Source organism: Polypterus senegalus, chromosome 2 (assembly GCF_016835505.1).
Source record: "Polypterus senegalus isolate Bchr_013 chromosome 2, ASM1683550v1, whole genome shotgun sequence".
In the NCBI taxonomy this organism is placed as follows: Eukaryota; Metazoa; Chordata; class Cladistia; order Polypteriformes; family Polypteridae; genus Polypterus; species Polypterus senegalus.
Genome location: NC_053155.1, coordinates 264,134,836 through 264,152,391, shown reverse-complemented (window position 1 = coordinate 264,152,391; position 17,556 = coordinate 264,134,836). Strand labels below are relative to the sequence as shown.

The 17,556-nt window shown below is 36.0% G+C and overlaps 1 protein-coding gene across 2 annotated transcripts in view; it reads right to left on the bottom strand.

Moving 5' to 3' along the window:
* nup58 (nucleoporin 58) overlaps positions 1–14,054 on the bottom strand; it is a 98,967-nt gene extending 84,913 nt beyond the window's left edge. For both annotated transcript variants that reach the window (XM_039745473.1, XM_039745474.1), the window contains exon 1: positions 13,654–14,054. In XM_039745473.1, the coding sequence (XP_039601407.1) occupies positions 13,654–13,733 (80 nt within the window). In that variant the 5' untranslated portion in view covers positions 13,734–14,054. The remainder of the gene's footprint in view (positions 1–13,653) is intronic.
* Between the last annotated feature and the right edge of the window lie 3,502 nt (positions 14,055–17,556).

Below are 17,556 nucleotides of genomic sequence, written 5' to 3'. Positions count from 1 at the left end.
AATAAACATCGAGGACGTTGGTTACTAAATACTTTATGCGTCAACTATGTTTTGGGGCATCTGGAAAACCATCTGGCTAGTAACTTTTATTATAGTATAACAATCAGCCAGGGAAGAACAACAACGGTATGTGTGCTGGGGCCCTGATCACAGGCAAGTCCTGGTGAGATGCCAGTTTACTTTTATTGTCACAAGCATGTCTCAGAAATGCAGAAGGCATTTTTTTTAATTGAAACCTTTGCTACTTCAAAGTTGATGTATTTGAAAAGTTTTAAAGCTTTTCTTCAAATTGGGACTATGACACCCATTATAAAATGCAATAGCAGGCTAAGTTTTTTTTTTTTTAAATTTACACAATATGCTTCACTTATGAATGCGATTCCACATGGCAAACTGATATATACTATAATTATGAAGAAATAACTGACTTGAAAAATATCAGACTTGTCCTTTAATGCAAGTATGCTGTAATACATGACTGTACAGTATGTACCAAGTAAATACTATCATATGATCTCGAGTATGTAGTCATGTTCCTCACGCACATTGAGATGATTTGCCTACCCAAATCTAAGTTCTATGTTAGAGGTGTGCAAAATATTGAACTTTATTTGATATTTAATAAAAAACAATATGCAAATTCCAGTACAGCAATGTTCAGCGCTTTAATTTTCCACAACTTCTTCACAGCATTAAATAAACTCAGTAAAATCTGCAGCAGTCTTTCAGAGTCGACTGCACATGCAAGCACGGTGGTATTCAGCATCAAAAAGGAAACATTTAGAACAGGTAAAGTTAGTAGAGTCTTATCAATCAATCACCAATCTAAATCAGTCCATTTTCACTAAAACAAGACTCAATCGGTGATCAATAAATTGGCCCTTCATAAAAAACAATCTTTCCAGCTCCTGCCTTTGTAGGCTTTACAGTAATTTAGTTGCAGTGATTTTTTTTTGCAATGAATGTCCTATAGTGTAAATAAAGGATGTCAAGGCTCATTTTACAAGAGAGCAGAGAAGATTAGAATATTAGCCCTTTACATTCAAGAAAGTGGGAGTTATAAACTGAGCAAAAGGAATTGGAGAAACTGTCACGTTCAGTAAAACAAATGGCAAGAAAAGGTACTTTAAGAAATTCAGACCTTTTTATTTCGAGCTTTAATTAAGACAGATGTTTCAGTTTAGACCACAACCTTGTTTCAAGTGCTTCATCTTTTCAATTGGAAAAAGATAAAACCGACTTTGCAACTGCTGCTTACTTAAAATTGTCTTGTTATTTTAACCAAAACGTTTGTTTTGTTTTTTAACATTTGCAGCTTTTTTAAAGATTTGTACTATGTTTATTATCTGCTGCTGTGTGTCATATTGTACAAGTTTTGGTAAGAAACAAGCACTGAATTATTAAAACTGTAATTAATATTTATAATTACACCTCAAGAATTTTGAATGTCTGATGCATTGAGGTAAAAAGTATACACTTACAGGTGTGCTCAACAGTAAAAAAGCTGTAGTGCAATGAAGGATTAAAAACTAAGTGCAGGTATATTTACATTTAAGCAGTGTTTAATTACCGATACCAAATAATGGATTGTGTGAGAGTGAACACTACAGGGAAGGGAAAAAAAATACGACCACTCGTAATTATGAGACACATGCATTTTCTTTTATACCATATTTATTTCATGGAAAATTATTGTATTTTATTTGTATATATATTTTAAGGAAATTTAATTTTAGTATTTTTATGGCCACTGAACAATAAGCCTACAGAATTTCATTTTGTTATTAAAAATACAGTGTTAACAAAAGTTATCTATAGTTTAGTTCAATGCATCGGGTTATGTAGGAGCTTAGTGTTAAAAGTTTTATTAAAGGGGGAAAAAAAATAGAATTAGTTTCAGAATCAGCAGATCAAGTAATTGGCGATCGCTGTTGGCCTTAAAAAAACCTGATCAGAGCAGCCCTAAAGGTTAGTGCTACGGTTTGCAAATGGTTCAATTATCCCAGGGTAACAGTTCAAGCAGTAAAAAAATCTAAGAATAAAATATTTACTGCAAAAGGACCCCTTGGCATGTGCAAAGCCTGCAATGTGTTCTGCTTCCCTGGCAAAATGCATCCCTGCTAAACAAAATTCCATAAAATGTTAGCTGTCCTGTTGCATACTGTATGAGTGGATGGGCAGCAGGTGTATGGTGGTGGGCATTTGGGAATAAGAGCTTCAGTGACTACAGTACTGAAAAGCACACATTTGCCTACTTGTGTCCAGAAAATACTCATTTTGTCATGGATCAAATAACTAGCAAGTAATTCACATCACATTGAACAAAACCTGTGAGTGTTGCCATGTGTGCAAGACACTAAAGAACTATAAATAATAATAAAAAAAAATTTAAAAAAAACCACAACACTAAAGAAACTACTATAAAGTCACAAAATGTAGAGGTTCTATCAGATATACTGTACAGCCGTGGCGAAAAGTTTTGAGAATGACACAAGTATTGGTTTTAATAAAGTTTGCTGCTTCAGTGCTTTTAGATCTTTTTGTCAGATGTTTCTATGGTATACTGAAGAATAATTACAAGCATTTCATAAGTTTCAAAGGCTTTTATTGACAAAACATCCTCTGAGAGCAACTTCTCCCAACCATCTAAGAACTTTGATTACCAGCAATGCCTTTTCCAGCATGATAGTTATCACTTTTGCCTTATCTCAAGTTAAATAAAGAGAAACCTGAAATCTTAGTGATTGGCAATAATGGATACAATGAGGCTATTAGAAATAAACTGGATACATTAGAATTAAAAGTCAAGACGGAGGTAAAAAGCTTAGGGGTAATTGTTGACTGTAATCTGAATTTTAAATCGCATATTAATTAGATCACTAGGACAGCATTTTTTCACCCAAGAAACAGCAAAAGTTAGACCTCTTATATCCTTGAAAGATGCTGAGAAATTAGTTCACGCATTTGTTTTCAGTAGACTAGATTACTGTAATGCACTCCTCTCAGGACTACCCAAAAAAGACATAAATCGTTTGCAACTAGTGCAGAATGCAGCTGCTAGAATCCTAACTAGGAAAAGAAAATCTGAACACATTGTTCCAGTTTTAATTTCACTACACTGGTTACCTGTGTCATTCAGGATTGACTTTAAAATTCTGCTTATGGTTTATAAAGCCGTAAATAATCTCGCCCCATCGTATATATCGGAATGTCTGACACCTTATATTCCAAATCGTAACCTTAGATCCTCAAATGAGTGTCTCCTTAGAATTCCAAGAACAAAGCTTAAAAGAAATGGTGAGGCGGCCTTCACTGCTATGCACCTAAAATCTGGAATAGCCTGCCAATAGGAATTCGCCAGGCTAATACAGTAGAGCACTTTAAAACACTGCTGAAAACACATTACTTTAACATGGCCTTTTTATAACTTCAATTTAACTTAATTTAACTTAATCCTGATACTCTATGTTCAATTCTTCATAATAACTATTCATGGTGGCTCTAAAATCCGTACTGACCCCTACTCTCTCTTCTGTTTCTTTTCCGGTTTCTTTGTGGTGGTGGCCTGCCACCTCCACCTACTCAAAGCTTCATGATGCTCCAACAATGATGGATGGATTAAAAGGCAGAAGTCTACGTGACCATCATTATCAAGTCCTTCCGTGAGAACCCTAAATCCAAAGAGGACTGTTTCATTTATGTTAGGTAGAATGCCCAGAGAGGACTGGGCGGTCTCATGGTCTGGAATCCCTACAGATTTTATTTTTTTTTCTGTCCCCCCTGGCCATTGGACCTTACTTATTCCAGGTTAACTAATGTTGACTTATTTTGTTTTCTTATTGTGCCTTTTATTTTTCTATTCTTTATTATGTAAAGCACTTTGAGCTACTGTGTCTATGAAAATGTGCTATATAAATAAATGTTGTTGTTGTTATGGCATGGTGCTCCAAGTGGCTCGTTTGACACTAAAATTACCAGAGCCTACGAAAAAACTCGTAAATCTGTCCCACCTTAAATCGCTTCTTAAAACCGTTCTTACCTCTCCGCCAGCGTCTTTTGTGTGCTGATAAAAGAAAAGCTGCAAGTAGCCGGCTATTCCATCCCCCCACCGACTTAGAACGTGCACAAACTTCTCCCAGCTCATGCCTTGATTGATTTTCTGGGAGTGAAGTGGAGTTTTACAGTGGAAATAATTGTTTGGAACACACGCATTTCATGTCTGTTCCGTTTCTACAGTAATCTGTGTAAACACATTGTTAAAACAGAAACTTTTTTTATATTCTACTAGTAGATGACAAAATGTAGGCATAAACTATATAATGTATGAATCCTGAAGTCCAAATATCAAAAGAAATATTTTCACAGAAGGTACAAATCTAACACAACAATTGCGCTTTTATTCAAAAATATAACTGCAGAAACAAAAAGCCACCTTAACATGCAACATTGACACTTGTTTATTATGACTGCCTCTGTGGCGCAATAGAATCAGCTGCCGACTGGTAATCAAAATGGTCGCGAGTTCGATCCTGCGCCTCTCCTTTTTGAGAAGTAAACTGCTCTTAGTCTTACTATTTTATAATAAAAACATACATTTGATTTCAGTCTGTAACAGCCGGTGTAATTTATGATACTTGTAAAAGGTTAGCTTTGTTTTTTTTTTAGTTTTATTATCTCAGCCGCGTTCACGAGCCCAAACACACCCTACACCCGCATCTGATACTGCTGTTTTCACATAGGCGTGCTGTAACATAGGTAAACTCAGCTCCCTTCTACATCGGAGCAAGAATGCACATACCATTGCTTGCATACTAAAGTGTCAGCAGGCACTTTTTGTGGCATTACACATATTTTTGTGCATGCCCTCTGCACGCTACTTGTGACTTTAGGAAGTAAGAAAATAAAGGTAAATCGTGTCATAAAATGATTTCTTCAAAACGTCACATATATTTGTCTTTCTTTTTTAAAATGTGCGTTGATCACCGCCAGCATGTTGTAGCATACAGCATCTGGCTACCTGCATGTTCTTGCGTGCACTGAATAAGAGACAAATATACAGTCTGACTGAGAGAATCAGACTGAAAAAAAGCAAACATTTAGAAATGCCATACTTTTACAGCTGATCTGACGCGGTTTGTTTTCAAATAATATTGCATTTGTGCGATGATGTTTTCACATATATTGTCTCTTTCTTTCAGGTGTGTAATAGAAACCACAGCATGGAGAGAAATGCAATATTATTTGAAAACGAACAGCGTTATTTATTTGGCACGGACATGCTCAAAAAATACATGTGTAATGCCACAAAAAGTGCATGCAGACATGTTCGTGCCAAATAAATAACATTTGACGTTTTGAAGAAATCATTTTATGACACGATTTACCTTTATTTATTTACTTACTTCCTAAAGCCTAAAGTCACAAGTAGTGTGCAGAGGGCATACTCAAAACGAAAAGTGCCTGCTGACACTTTAGTATGCAAGCAATGGTATGTGCATTCTTGCTCGGATGTAGAAGGGAGCGGAGTTTACCTCTGTTACAGCGCGTCTATGTGAAAACAGCAGTATCAGATGCGGAGGTGGGGTGTGTTTGGGCTCGTGAACGCGGCTGAGATAATAAAACTGTCTAAAAAAAAAAAAACAAAACTAACCTTTACAAGTATCATAAATTACACCAGCTGTTACAGACTTAAATCAAATGTATGTTTTTATTCTAAAATAGTAAGACTAAGAGCAGTTTACTTCTCAAAATGGAGTTGTGCAGGATCGAACTCGCGACCTTTTGATTCCCAGTCGGCGGCTTTTTCTATTGCACTACAGAGGCAGTCATAATAACGGCTGTCAATGTCGTATGTTAAGGCGGCTTTTTGTTTCTGCAGTTATATTTTTGAATAAAAGCGTAATTGCTGTGTTAGATTTGTAGCTTTTGTGAAAGTATTTGTGTGATACTTCAGGCTTCATACATTATATAGTTTATGCCTACATTTTGTCATCTACTAGTAAAATATAAAAAAAGTTTCTGTTTTAACAATGTGTTTACACAGATTACTGTAGAAACGGAATAGACATGAAATGCGTGTGTTCCAAACAACGATCTATTATTTCCACTGTAAAACTCCACTTCACTCCCAGAAAATCAATCAAGGCATGAGCTGGGAGAATGTGCACGTTCTAAGTCGGTGGGGAGATGGAATAGGCGGCTGCTTTGAAGCCTGATTTTTATCAGCACATTTAGATGACAAAAGACGCTGGTGGAGAGCTGTGAACGATTTTAAGAAGTGATTTAAGGTGGGAAGGATTTACGAATTTTTTCGTAGGCTCTGGTAATTCTAGTGTTAAATTGTTTAACCAGTTTCGCAAATCACATCGTAATTAAAGTAGCACATTAAATACTTTGTTTTGTATTTGATCTTTTGCTCTGTGTGTGTGAATCACTACGTGCTTCCGCTTTCTCTTTCTCCGACAGGATACAGAATCCATTACATTTGTGATATTAAAGCTCTCTGAATAATTAAAATACTGAGATGAATACATATCTTTTTCATGATGATAGGAGTTAAAGCATGTTATTAAACAGGGGAACACGGTGCGTGATTGTGCACGACCTTCGATGAAATTATTGTAGCAGTACTGTCTCTTTCAAAACGTACTAACCTCCAATTCCTGTGCTTACTTTCCTTTCTCCAAATACCCAATCGCCACACAATCAGCATCTGTAATAGACGTTAACCCATCTGTAAGCTTACAATGACGATTCTTGAAAACTTTTAAGGAATATTGAAATGTCTTTGTAGTACATGTTTAATTATTCTACCCATCTATCCTTCCAGTGCCACGTCAGCCCCAGTAAGAATACAGCACAAGGTAGGATCAATCCGTGAACTAGCAAGCTCTGCGGAACCATGTACTCACATGTTTAATTATTAACAATGCAGATTAGTTAAATGAAGTTAGTTTTATCTATATAATCAACATATTTTGCTGCATTTTATCTTAAAAATTATATCGTCATTATATGCAAATACGCGCTTTATAAAGTGGCGCAGGTTGTGCAATATTATAACTGTTGGTGCAAGTTTACAGTGAGGTGATTGTACTTATAAGTACAAACAGTTATACAAGGAGCAATTGAATGAGTGTGTTTATAGTTCTTGGGACGAAACGGTTTCTGAACCGCGAGGTCCGTACAGGAAAGGCTTTGAAACGTTTTGCTGTGGCTGAACGGCAAGCGCATGCTTGATGCTGTATACAGCATTTCTGATCAGCTGCTGCGATTCCCCACTCAGATACAGTGATATAAATACTCAGAGTGGTGCAGTGAGAGTAATATGGAAAAAGATGATCCGCTGTGGCAACCCTTAATGGTAGCAGCTGAAAGAAGAAAAAAAGGTGCAGTGAGAGTAACACTAAAGCAGTTATTGGTATTTGGAATACTATGGCTATTCACTGGACCATTATATTGTTACAAGTTAATTACTATCAGATGCATTACACTAATAAACAATATGCGCTTAGTTTCAGTGTATTTATAAAACCTGGGCAGGAAAGTGGATCTAAGAAATACAGTAACCACACAGGAACAGTAGCACTGCTTTGATGTTGGGTGCTGCCAGTCTGCAAAACCGAGTGGAGAACTTGCGTACGACAGGGTGTTTACGCCAAGTGAAGGTTTTATACATCTCGATTTGAACGTAGAAATGTTCTTATGCAACACTTCTGTGCGTACGCACCATTTATACACGAGGTCCCAGATGGGGTGGGAAGTATGACTTGCCAGTGAGTAGGTTCAATGGAGATATTGTTTCAATGGACTATTTTAACCAATCGAAAGTAAGTCCATCATATCTGTATTGTGCAAAATAATACAGATTAGAAGAACTGAACAAGAAAAATATATATATATATATATATATATATTGCACGAAGTGTCAAACTGCATCCGTTATTTTTTATTTTTAATCTTGCACACCTCACAGGAAAGCTGTCAAGCACTCATATTTGCAGTAGGAGACGCATGAGATTCCCCAAGTTTAGCTATTTTAGCAGTAGTGCACTGATGCTGATGAAAGGTAGCCTGATTAGTGCATCAAGCAAAGTTTAATTGGTCAGAGAGGACATATGTTGCTGTGGTATTGCAAGCACCCATTGATTTTTCACACTTTACAGCGCTCTTTTAGGTAGCTCACTATCCTTAAAATGTGTGACAGAGGTGGGGAACTCTCAGTGTAACAACATTTAGGAGGACTTCAGCATAGGGTTTATACAGAATGCTATTGCTATCATTATGAACTACTTGATTTATCTTAGCATGAGCACATTCCAAATGTATTCTTTTTTTTATCCAGTAACTAAAATACACTGCTTAAAATACATATTAAGTATAAAAATTAAAAACATTATATATAGATAGATAGATAGATAGATATAGAGAGAGAGAGAGAGAGAGAGAGAGAGAGAGCAGGGGTTCTCAAACTCGGTCCTGGGGGACCCCTGTGGCTGCAGGTTTTTGTTCCAACCAGCATGGGCTAATTAAGTGAACTGTTGTTTTCTAGATTCCCTGTTTTGGGAACTATATACAAATTAGAAAACTAAGTTTGGCTTAAAAAAAATAAATAAATAAATTAATTAAAATGTACTAAGCAGTTAAAAAGAAATGTTTAACAGTATTTTCATCTTGATTGCCATTCTGCTTTTCTAGGTGTTCTAATTGTTTAATCCATTATTTACTAATTAGTGGGTCTAACTCTAAAGTAGTTGCAGCCTTTCACAATCGAGTGTTTGCTTGTTTTTGTCATTATTAAGATTCAATAAAGGGAGCAAACTGCACAGAGAAAGGGCAGAATATAATAAAGAGTTAAGCATTTAAATCCATAGCAAAAACAGAAATATTTCTAAGTTTCTTATAAATGTAAAAATCATGCTGCTGTACTCTTCTGAATGTAGAATAAAAGATAAATAATACCAGCAAATTAAATGAGATCAGTGCTATCAGGTGTTGTCACTGATTAGGAATCTGGTTGGAACAAAAACCTGCAGCCACAGGGATCCCCCAGGACCGAGTTAGAGAACCCCTGATATAGAGTTATTATATATAGAGGTACAGCGGACTACGGAGGCTTTTACCATCCCCCCTCTGTGGCCTAGAAGGCGGAGGAGACACCGTAAACAAAAGCGGGGCAGAAGGAGCTGCCTACGTGCTAGGCGAAAATGCTAACCCATACAGACCGGCTCTTCCCAGTCTCTTCATCACTAATGCCAGGTTACTCGCCAATAAGATGGATAAGAGTTGGCTGAGGATCGCCTCAAGTACGGTGGACAGCTGTGTGGCAATTATTACCTCCGATACGCTGTGGTGGAGCTAGAGGGGCGCGCTCTGTTCCGGGAAGACAGGACTGCAGCTTCTGCTAAATGTAAAGGTGGAGGGCTGGCGCTGCACATTAATAAATCCTGGTGTACAGCTACAAACATTATTGGAACATACTGCTCCCCCGACTTGGAATACCTGGCAGTGAAATGTAAACCATTCAAGACGGTAAGAGAGTTCTCCTCCATCCTCATAGTGGCTGTTTATATCCCATTGCGAGCGAACAATTAGCTTTGGAAGTGCTGTACTGCCCAATTAGCAGACAAATGAATGCCAATCCAGACGCGGCTGTGATTGTGGCTGGTGACTTTAATCATGTAGAATTAAAAGCAGTGCTTCCCAAATTTCGAGGATTCATAAACTTTCCAACTAGAAACAATAGCATTCTGGATTAAGTTTACTGCAACATCCCAGGAGCAAACAAGGCTGTAGCAGCCCCACAGCTGGGCATGTCGGACCATATCGCAGTGTAGTTGATCCCACCCTATACTCCCATGATCTGAAAGATGAAACCGACTACCAGAATAGTACAGGTATGAACTGGAGGTGGCATCTTTAGCATTACAGGACTGTTTTTAGCATACTGACTGGGGAGTATTCAAAGAGGGCTCAGATCTAGAGGGATACACATCATATGTCCTATCCTATGTGCAGTTCTGTACCGATGCTGTCCTGCCCACGAAGACCTTCAGGGTGTTTCCAAATCAGAAACTGTGGCTGGACAGTACGCTGCATATAGGTCAGGCGACAGGCTGGCATATAGCAAAGCCTGAAAAGAACTGAAAAATGGAATAAACTTGGCAAAATACAGATACAAACAGCGTATCAAGGAGCAATGTAATAACAACGACCCACAGAACATGTGGATAGGCTTAAAGACCATAACAAATTGTACGTGCAGCGATCAGCAGGTCAGCCATGACCCTAGTCTCCCTGACACCTTGAACAGTTTCTTGGCACGCTTTGATGGATCTAGCAGCAGGGAGACTGTACATCACCCGTGGCTGGAGGAGCAGCATCACCCGTCTCTTCCTGCAACTACACCAAGTAAGGTCCATCCTGAGGAGGATCAATACCAACAGAGCTGCAGGACCAGATAAGGTGTCGGGTAAGACACTGAAACTATGTGCTGATCAATTGGCAGGAGTCTGGAAAAGTCTAGACTTGATGATGTCTTATTGCTGCTGCCCTTTAGATTTATCCATCCATTCATTATCCAACCCACTATATCCTAACTACAGGGTCACGGGGGATCTGCTGTAGCCAATCCCAGCCAACACTGGGTGCAAGGCAGGAAACAAACCCCAGTAAGGTCCAGCGCCTTTACATTTTTTATATTTATTTTAGTATTTATAGTTTATTGTGTATTTTAAGTATTCTGCCTAGAAACTGAGTCCTACCAACAAAAATTCTTTATCCATCCATTATCTAACCCGCTATATTCCAACTACAGGGTCGTATGCATAACGACAATAAAGAATTATCTATATGTACTGTGGAATTAGTGAATTCGAAGATAAATCAGGAAAGTTCCATTTAAACCAGCTCTTTAAAGCTGTTTTTGTAACATGCTTTTGAAGTCTGGTTTGTCACTGAACCACTCTTAGATCTGTAACATTTAACATTGTAAGATTTTATACTGCATCATTAGATGCTTAAAAAATATTACCGAAGAATAATATTTATTGGATTAGTCAAATTTAATTTTCAAATGGCAGAAACTCATGGTGAAATCAAACTTGTCAGTTCAAATCCTTTATTTCAAAAAGTAGTTTTGTGTTGATGTTTCCAATGTTTCTTATAAGAGTGATCATATTTTGTTACTGCTTATGCCTGTGTACAATTCCAGACTTAAAGATTACTTTGGCTGTTACCTTATGGGAGTGTTTATATATAATAAAATAAAAAAGAGAGATTACGGCTGTGTGTCTTTTTCCGAAGTGTGTATTTTGCCAAGAAACCAAGTACGATTTCTGCACTTGCATGCTGAAATTATCCTGCATGAATAAACCAGGAGTCATGTCTGGAAATTCTGCAGTATCCCTTTCTGACATGTGTTGATGTGGTGCTTTAGTATCGCCACTGTGAGCTATTTTTACAGGTTTTATATGTATAACTCACATTCTTCTCTTATACAATTATGCATTCTGAAGTAATTTGTCTACTTCCAGTCACACAAAAGCACAGTAACAACTTTCTCTGTATTACCAATACAGTAAAAAAGCTAGTTCCACAACATTTTCAAACATTTGATACCAAGATAGTACCGAAGTATCAGCTTGTGTGACACCTCTGTGTTGGCAGATATTTAGTCAAATCCAAAAATGGTTCAGATTTAATTTCACAGTTTCATGCCAATACAGCATTGTGATTTGTAGCAATTTTAAATTAACCTGGAACAAATTATGTTTGAATCATCATAACCATGCCAGAAAAGTTGCTTGACCATCATGCCCTATATTAAGGAAGTTCGAGATTCTAGAAGGAAATTAAATGTATGCAGAGAAACAATGTCCACCTATGCGTTATTCAGCCAAAACCCAGCAACATGATGGTTAATGATACTAGCACACTGCTGTACATTGCTGCATATTATTAACCCAAAATTTTGGACAGTTTTAATTTAATTTAAAAAACAAACAAAAGCTGAATAAATGACTTAGCAAAGAGAATGTGCTGGTGTGATCATAAGCTAAATCTTTCTATTTTAGGGGGGGAAAAAAAAGTTATTTTTATATAGTTATCCTTAATACACTGATAATTATTCAGGCTTGAATGGATATATGCAGTCAAGTGTGTTGTGAAAATTGATAAAATGCTTTTACTTTTCCAGTGGCATGTTTCGTTTCCAACAAAACCTCCAAAGTTTGTGTGCATTTACATAATGTAAATGAACAAAAACAAAAATATGATGTGAAAAACACATGACCTTCCCCACATTAATAACATGAATATAGTATACAGTGCGAATGTTCCAAAATATATGCAAGATGCAATACTACTGAAGTTTTACAGACAAACTATCACGGTCATTAAAAAAAAAAAAAGTAATAAAATGCACACGGCATTTATTTGTAATTAGCCTTAGCTGCCACATTTCAATTTTTTGAACTTCACAAGCTGAAAACTGAAGCTTGGAATAAAACTAATGATTTACTTACTGCCATCTGAAAATCTGCACATATCCATCAGATTTTACTTTGCAATTGTTTTTGAGAAATATGCATTAAATGCACACTTAGGCTGAAGAATTTGCGGATGTTTTAGAATACTGTAGCTGAAAGTGCGTTTTTCACATGTCAATTTAAAATTGGGGTGTAATTACAGAGTATAAAGGTGCAAGAGAGTGAATGGCTGCCAGAAAAAAAAAAAAGATCCTGGCACAACTACAGTATTAAGATTGTTAGGACAGCTAATAGTTCAACCGACTCAAAAATCGTATCAATATTTTTAATATGTCAATTGTATAACTTACTTAGATTACAGCTTTTCCCCGCGAGTATATTACTCTTATTTTATTCTAAACCATGACATTTTATTGAATGACAAAGTTTAAAGTAATTTGTGCTTTTTTTAAATTTATAATAGCACACTACAATAGACAGTGCAACATACGGTATGACCCTATTTATACGCTACACCCACAATAGACAATTTTGTACAGATTAAAACACATACATAAACCAAAACATCCGGTTAGTTCAACTTAGTCAGTTCCCGTAATAACGACAATATCTTGCTTATATTCTCTCACGGCCTTTAAGACTATGATGGTTTCATTTTCTTGGGCTATTGGAGAAGGTCATGCCTTTGATTCTCTGATACACTTAGATGTGCTTTTCTTCATCCATCCATCCTCTTCCGCTTATCCGGGGTCGGGTCGCGGGGGCAGCAGCTTAAGCAGATAGGCTTTTCTTCAAAGATTTGAAAATTGAGGTGACTCTTTTGTAGCACGGAAATCAGAACTAAACGGGACACCCTGGCGATGCTCAATCGGTTACAATTACAGCCTAACGACTATTACCTTATATTCAACTGTTCCTACAATATAACCCAACATTTCATTCCCTCCACATATAACCTGTGGAATGAGAGCGCTGCATAAAGCCCCGTGTTCATTTTCAGCCTGTGAATGACTATAACTAATGGGCAGTGAAATAAAATAAAAAATACAGTGCTAAATTTAATATGAATGCACAAAATGAGACTGTGCAACTGTAACAGTGGAGTTTACTTAATGACAGCGTGCGTAAGACTGTAAATGAAAATAATCAAATACGGGTGAATTACCTGGTCGAGGCCCCAAATGTAAATCCTTCTCCTGCGGCAGTAGAACCGAGAGCTCCGCTTCCAAAATTAAAGCCCGCCATCGTTCCGACGGCAGTGGACTGTTCGGGCCTCCTTGATAAAATAAACAGTTAATAAAGTTCGCTATGCTCCCCTCCCCGTAAGGATTCACAAGAAAACGTGGAGGCCTTCAGTTTTGAGCGGGACAGACTGACAAAACGTAAACAATGACTGAAAAATACAGCAGTTGAATGGGAACATTCACGACAAACATTCTACCGTCTTTTCATTTTAAAAAGCACGTTTTAATTAAACAGTAATAATCCAAAACTATTGACTTTCTAGATTGGCGCATAAACGCGCCCACTGATAAACGGAAACGAAACGCATGACGGGACTTAAGAAACGCAACCAACTCACGCAAGCGCCTTAAAGAGACAGGCACTGTATACCGGGTCACTTTATTGTAGATTACGAAAGGTAACTGTAATAATAAGGTGTTTTATGCGTTATATCACAAATGCTGGTAATTCAGTATCATTTCCTAACGACATCAATTCTGGAATATAAAAATACTTTATTTGGTCAACTAGCTTGCAGAAAGCTTTGTGTCTTGGCTGACAGCCAAGCATTATTATGATCTGTTCTGCTTAAATGAAAGAAGTAGTTTTTTATGACATTGAATTTTAAGAATTTTCCTTTTTTTTATAACCTGAGAAAAGTAGGTTTTTAGAATGTATGTAAATGTGTCCGGTAAATGTTATTCATATTCATTTCAGGAGGATTTGGCCAAACCAATGTTTAAACTTAATACATTAGGATTTGTCATCATTTCCTTTTTAACAAAACATAATATTTCTTTCATCCTCTGTTTTCCCTTTACTAAGGATGTAATAAAGATGTGCTGTGAGTGAAAAATTGTCCATTTTCTTTCTAACCTGACTATTTAATTCAGGATCAAGGACCATAAAAAGCACCATTTGGTTTATTAACAAACACAATGGTGTATCAAATGCAGGTATTACAGTATGTTTCTTAAAATAGAAAAAGAGAATTATCTTAGAACTAAAACCTGACAATATATTAAGTACAATTTAATCACTGTCAAGTAAACAGTATGAACAGAGCCTGGTAGTTAAACTCAATTCTCAGATCATCTTAGTAGAATAACAGAGTCAACAGCTGAAGTTATATCGAAAAGTATAATGGTGGTAGTATTGTCTGCATCTGAGAACCTTATAGGTCATTTACATCACAAGCTAAATCCTTTCTTTGCAGTCATACAGGTAAAAGATAGATATAAATATTTAATAAAAGTGTGTTTTTGTTGATACATTCCATTTATAAAATGTTCCTTAAAAATTTGAAAGAAGTGACACATTATAAATTGCTGTGCAATTACTAATGTTCAAATATAAATATGACTTCTTAAACAAATATCTGGCAGCTGTCATTTAGAATAAATAAAGTCTTGCTGCCTAAAGAAAAAAAAAAGATTTACTAATCATACCCAGTACAGAAAAATAGCTATGCAACACAACTACTAATAATGAAATCATAATATTTGAAAGATAAGGAAGCAGGTTTCATTTATAAATCAATTATACACATTTTCTATTCTGCCATTAATTTAAATTTACTTCAATTGTAAGCACAGAGGTTTCACACTGAAATCTAGTAGTACTGACTATGAAAGCTGACTAGTCTAGTTGCTATATTTTGTTATCGAGTTTATTTTGAAATAAATACATAAAGGCATTGATTCTATTAATAAGTTGTTTTAGGTAATTTAGATTTCTTATTTGCTAGGTTAGCTATTGTTCTAAATAAGACTATGGTATTATTAATATTTTCATATTTTATATTGGAGAATTAATCAGAAAGCATTCTTTTTCATTTATGTTCTAATTTTCAGCATTTTTATTTAATAGAGCATTTAAATAATAAAAGCAGCATGGTGATACAGTGCCATAGTGGTTAGCACTGCTGCCTCACAGCATTAGAGCCCAAGGTTTGATTCCAAGCATGTTTTCTTTTGTCTTTATTGATTTTCCAAAAGACATAAATGTGGGTTTGACTGCCAACTCTAAATCTAGGTATATACTGACATATCATCTGTAACTGCATTTTACAGTGCTGGCAGGATAGACATCTGCTCCCCCCAGTGCTGAACTGGATAAATGAGTTAGAAAAATGAATGCATTAAAATATTGTATTAATAAAAGGGGGTTAAAGACAAAAAAATTATAAAATCATAGAGCAACAATTTAATGGATGTGGGTCCATGATCCTTCATCTATTTCTGTTTATTGCTCACCCATTATATTTCACTTACATGCTTTCTGGAGCATCCAAACATGACAGTACCAATGGTTAGTGTTTAGTAGTTACTACAATTATTTTAGTGTTCAAAGCTAGTATTTAAGTAAAATTAATAAATTATTATTATAAATGAAATGGCACCATGATTCATTATACTTTGATTTGATATATTATTTTAATCTTTAAGGGGAAATTGTCTTTTTGCATGACCTTTGGGGATCAGAGCACAGGCTCAGTCATTGTACAGCACCCTGGAGCAATCTTCAGGTTAAGGACCTTGCTCAAGGGCCCAACAGAGAATTATCTTTCTTGGCAGTAAAAGGACTTAAACTGGCAACCTTCCAGATACCAGCTAAGATTCTTAGCCTTAGAGTCACCATGTCATGATTTTATAATTTTTTAAACTTAGGATATGCACTGTTTGTTAAACCAGCAGGCACTTTGATTCCTGACAGTGATATGCACAATTATGTATTTAAATACTTATTTATTTATATTTATTTTTATTCACACAAATGTGCAGCATATTTGTGTGAGTAAAGAGAGGAAACAATAACAAGTATTTTTTCTCTTGGGTTTACAAATACTATAACACTATGTCTGTTTATACAATGCCAAGAAAACAGTTTTCTACCTTCCTGTTGACACTTCAGACAAAACATAATTTTAGATGAAGGCCCCTTAATGAACAGATAACACATTATTTATACTAATATAATTAGCTGAGTCAACTGTTTTGACAAAGTCATCTAATACCAACTAAAATAATAGTGGAAGTCCCAAAAAAAGGTCACTTCCTTAAGGACTGGAAGAAAATATATTGTATTCTTGGCACCTGGTGTTAAAGTACACATTTTGATTGTGTGAACAATTCTGAAAATAATTGGTCTTGTATGTCTTGTCACAGTTAAGAAACCATTTTTGCAGAAAGGAAAAAAGCAAAAGTGATTGCTGTAGATGAAAAACTATATAGAAAATATGGAGTAACTAAAAATGCCAGATTATGAAGCAATGAGTTCAAATCTGATATTTTTGGTTCATAAAGGTTCCTGTATGTCAGAAGATGAGTTGGCAAGAAGTAAGGTCTGCAGATGGAACATTAATAATGCTAGCCTAATTAGCCCAGAGCTGTAATCTCAGTAAAACTGAAGCTGTGTATAACCAGTTGTAGAGATAAAAGAACAAATGCAGTCAAAGTCAAAAGAGGAGTTGTACCAAAAATGCAAGAGACTTGGAAGAATTTAATACTGAACTACTTGAAAAAAAATAATGCTACAGTGGACCAAAGTAGACTGCTTGAGTTTTTCATTGTACTGGTAGCCATGTAAAGTGCTGATTTGTTTAAAGTCACTAGACATTCTTGCTTCTTTTTATTCTATCAATGTGTATTTGCATATATTGTAATATTATATAGTGCTGCTGCAAGCAAATACACAGTTACTGGCTAGGTAACTAGCTTTAAAATGAAGTTTCTTAGGTGGCCTAAGACTTTTGCAGAGTATAGTGTAAATGTAACAGTATATACAGTAAAACAAATAGGAAAACATGATGAATAAACGATAATTCCAAGCTAAAAATATAAAC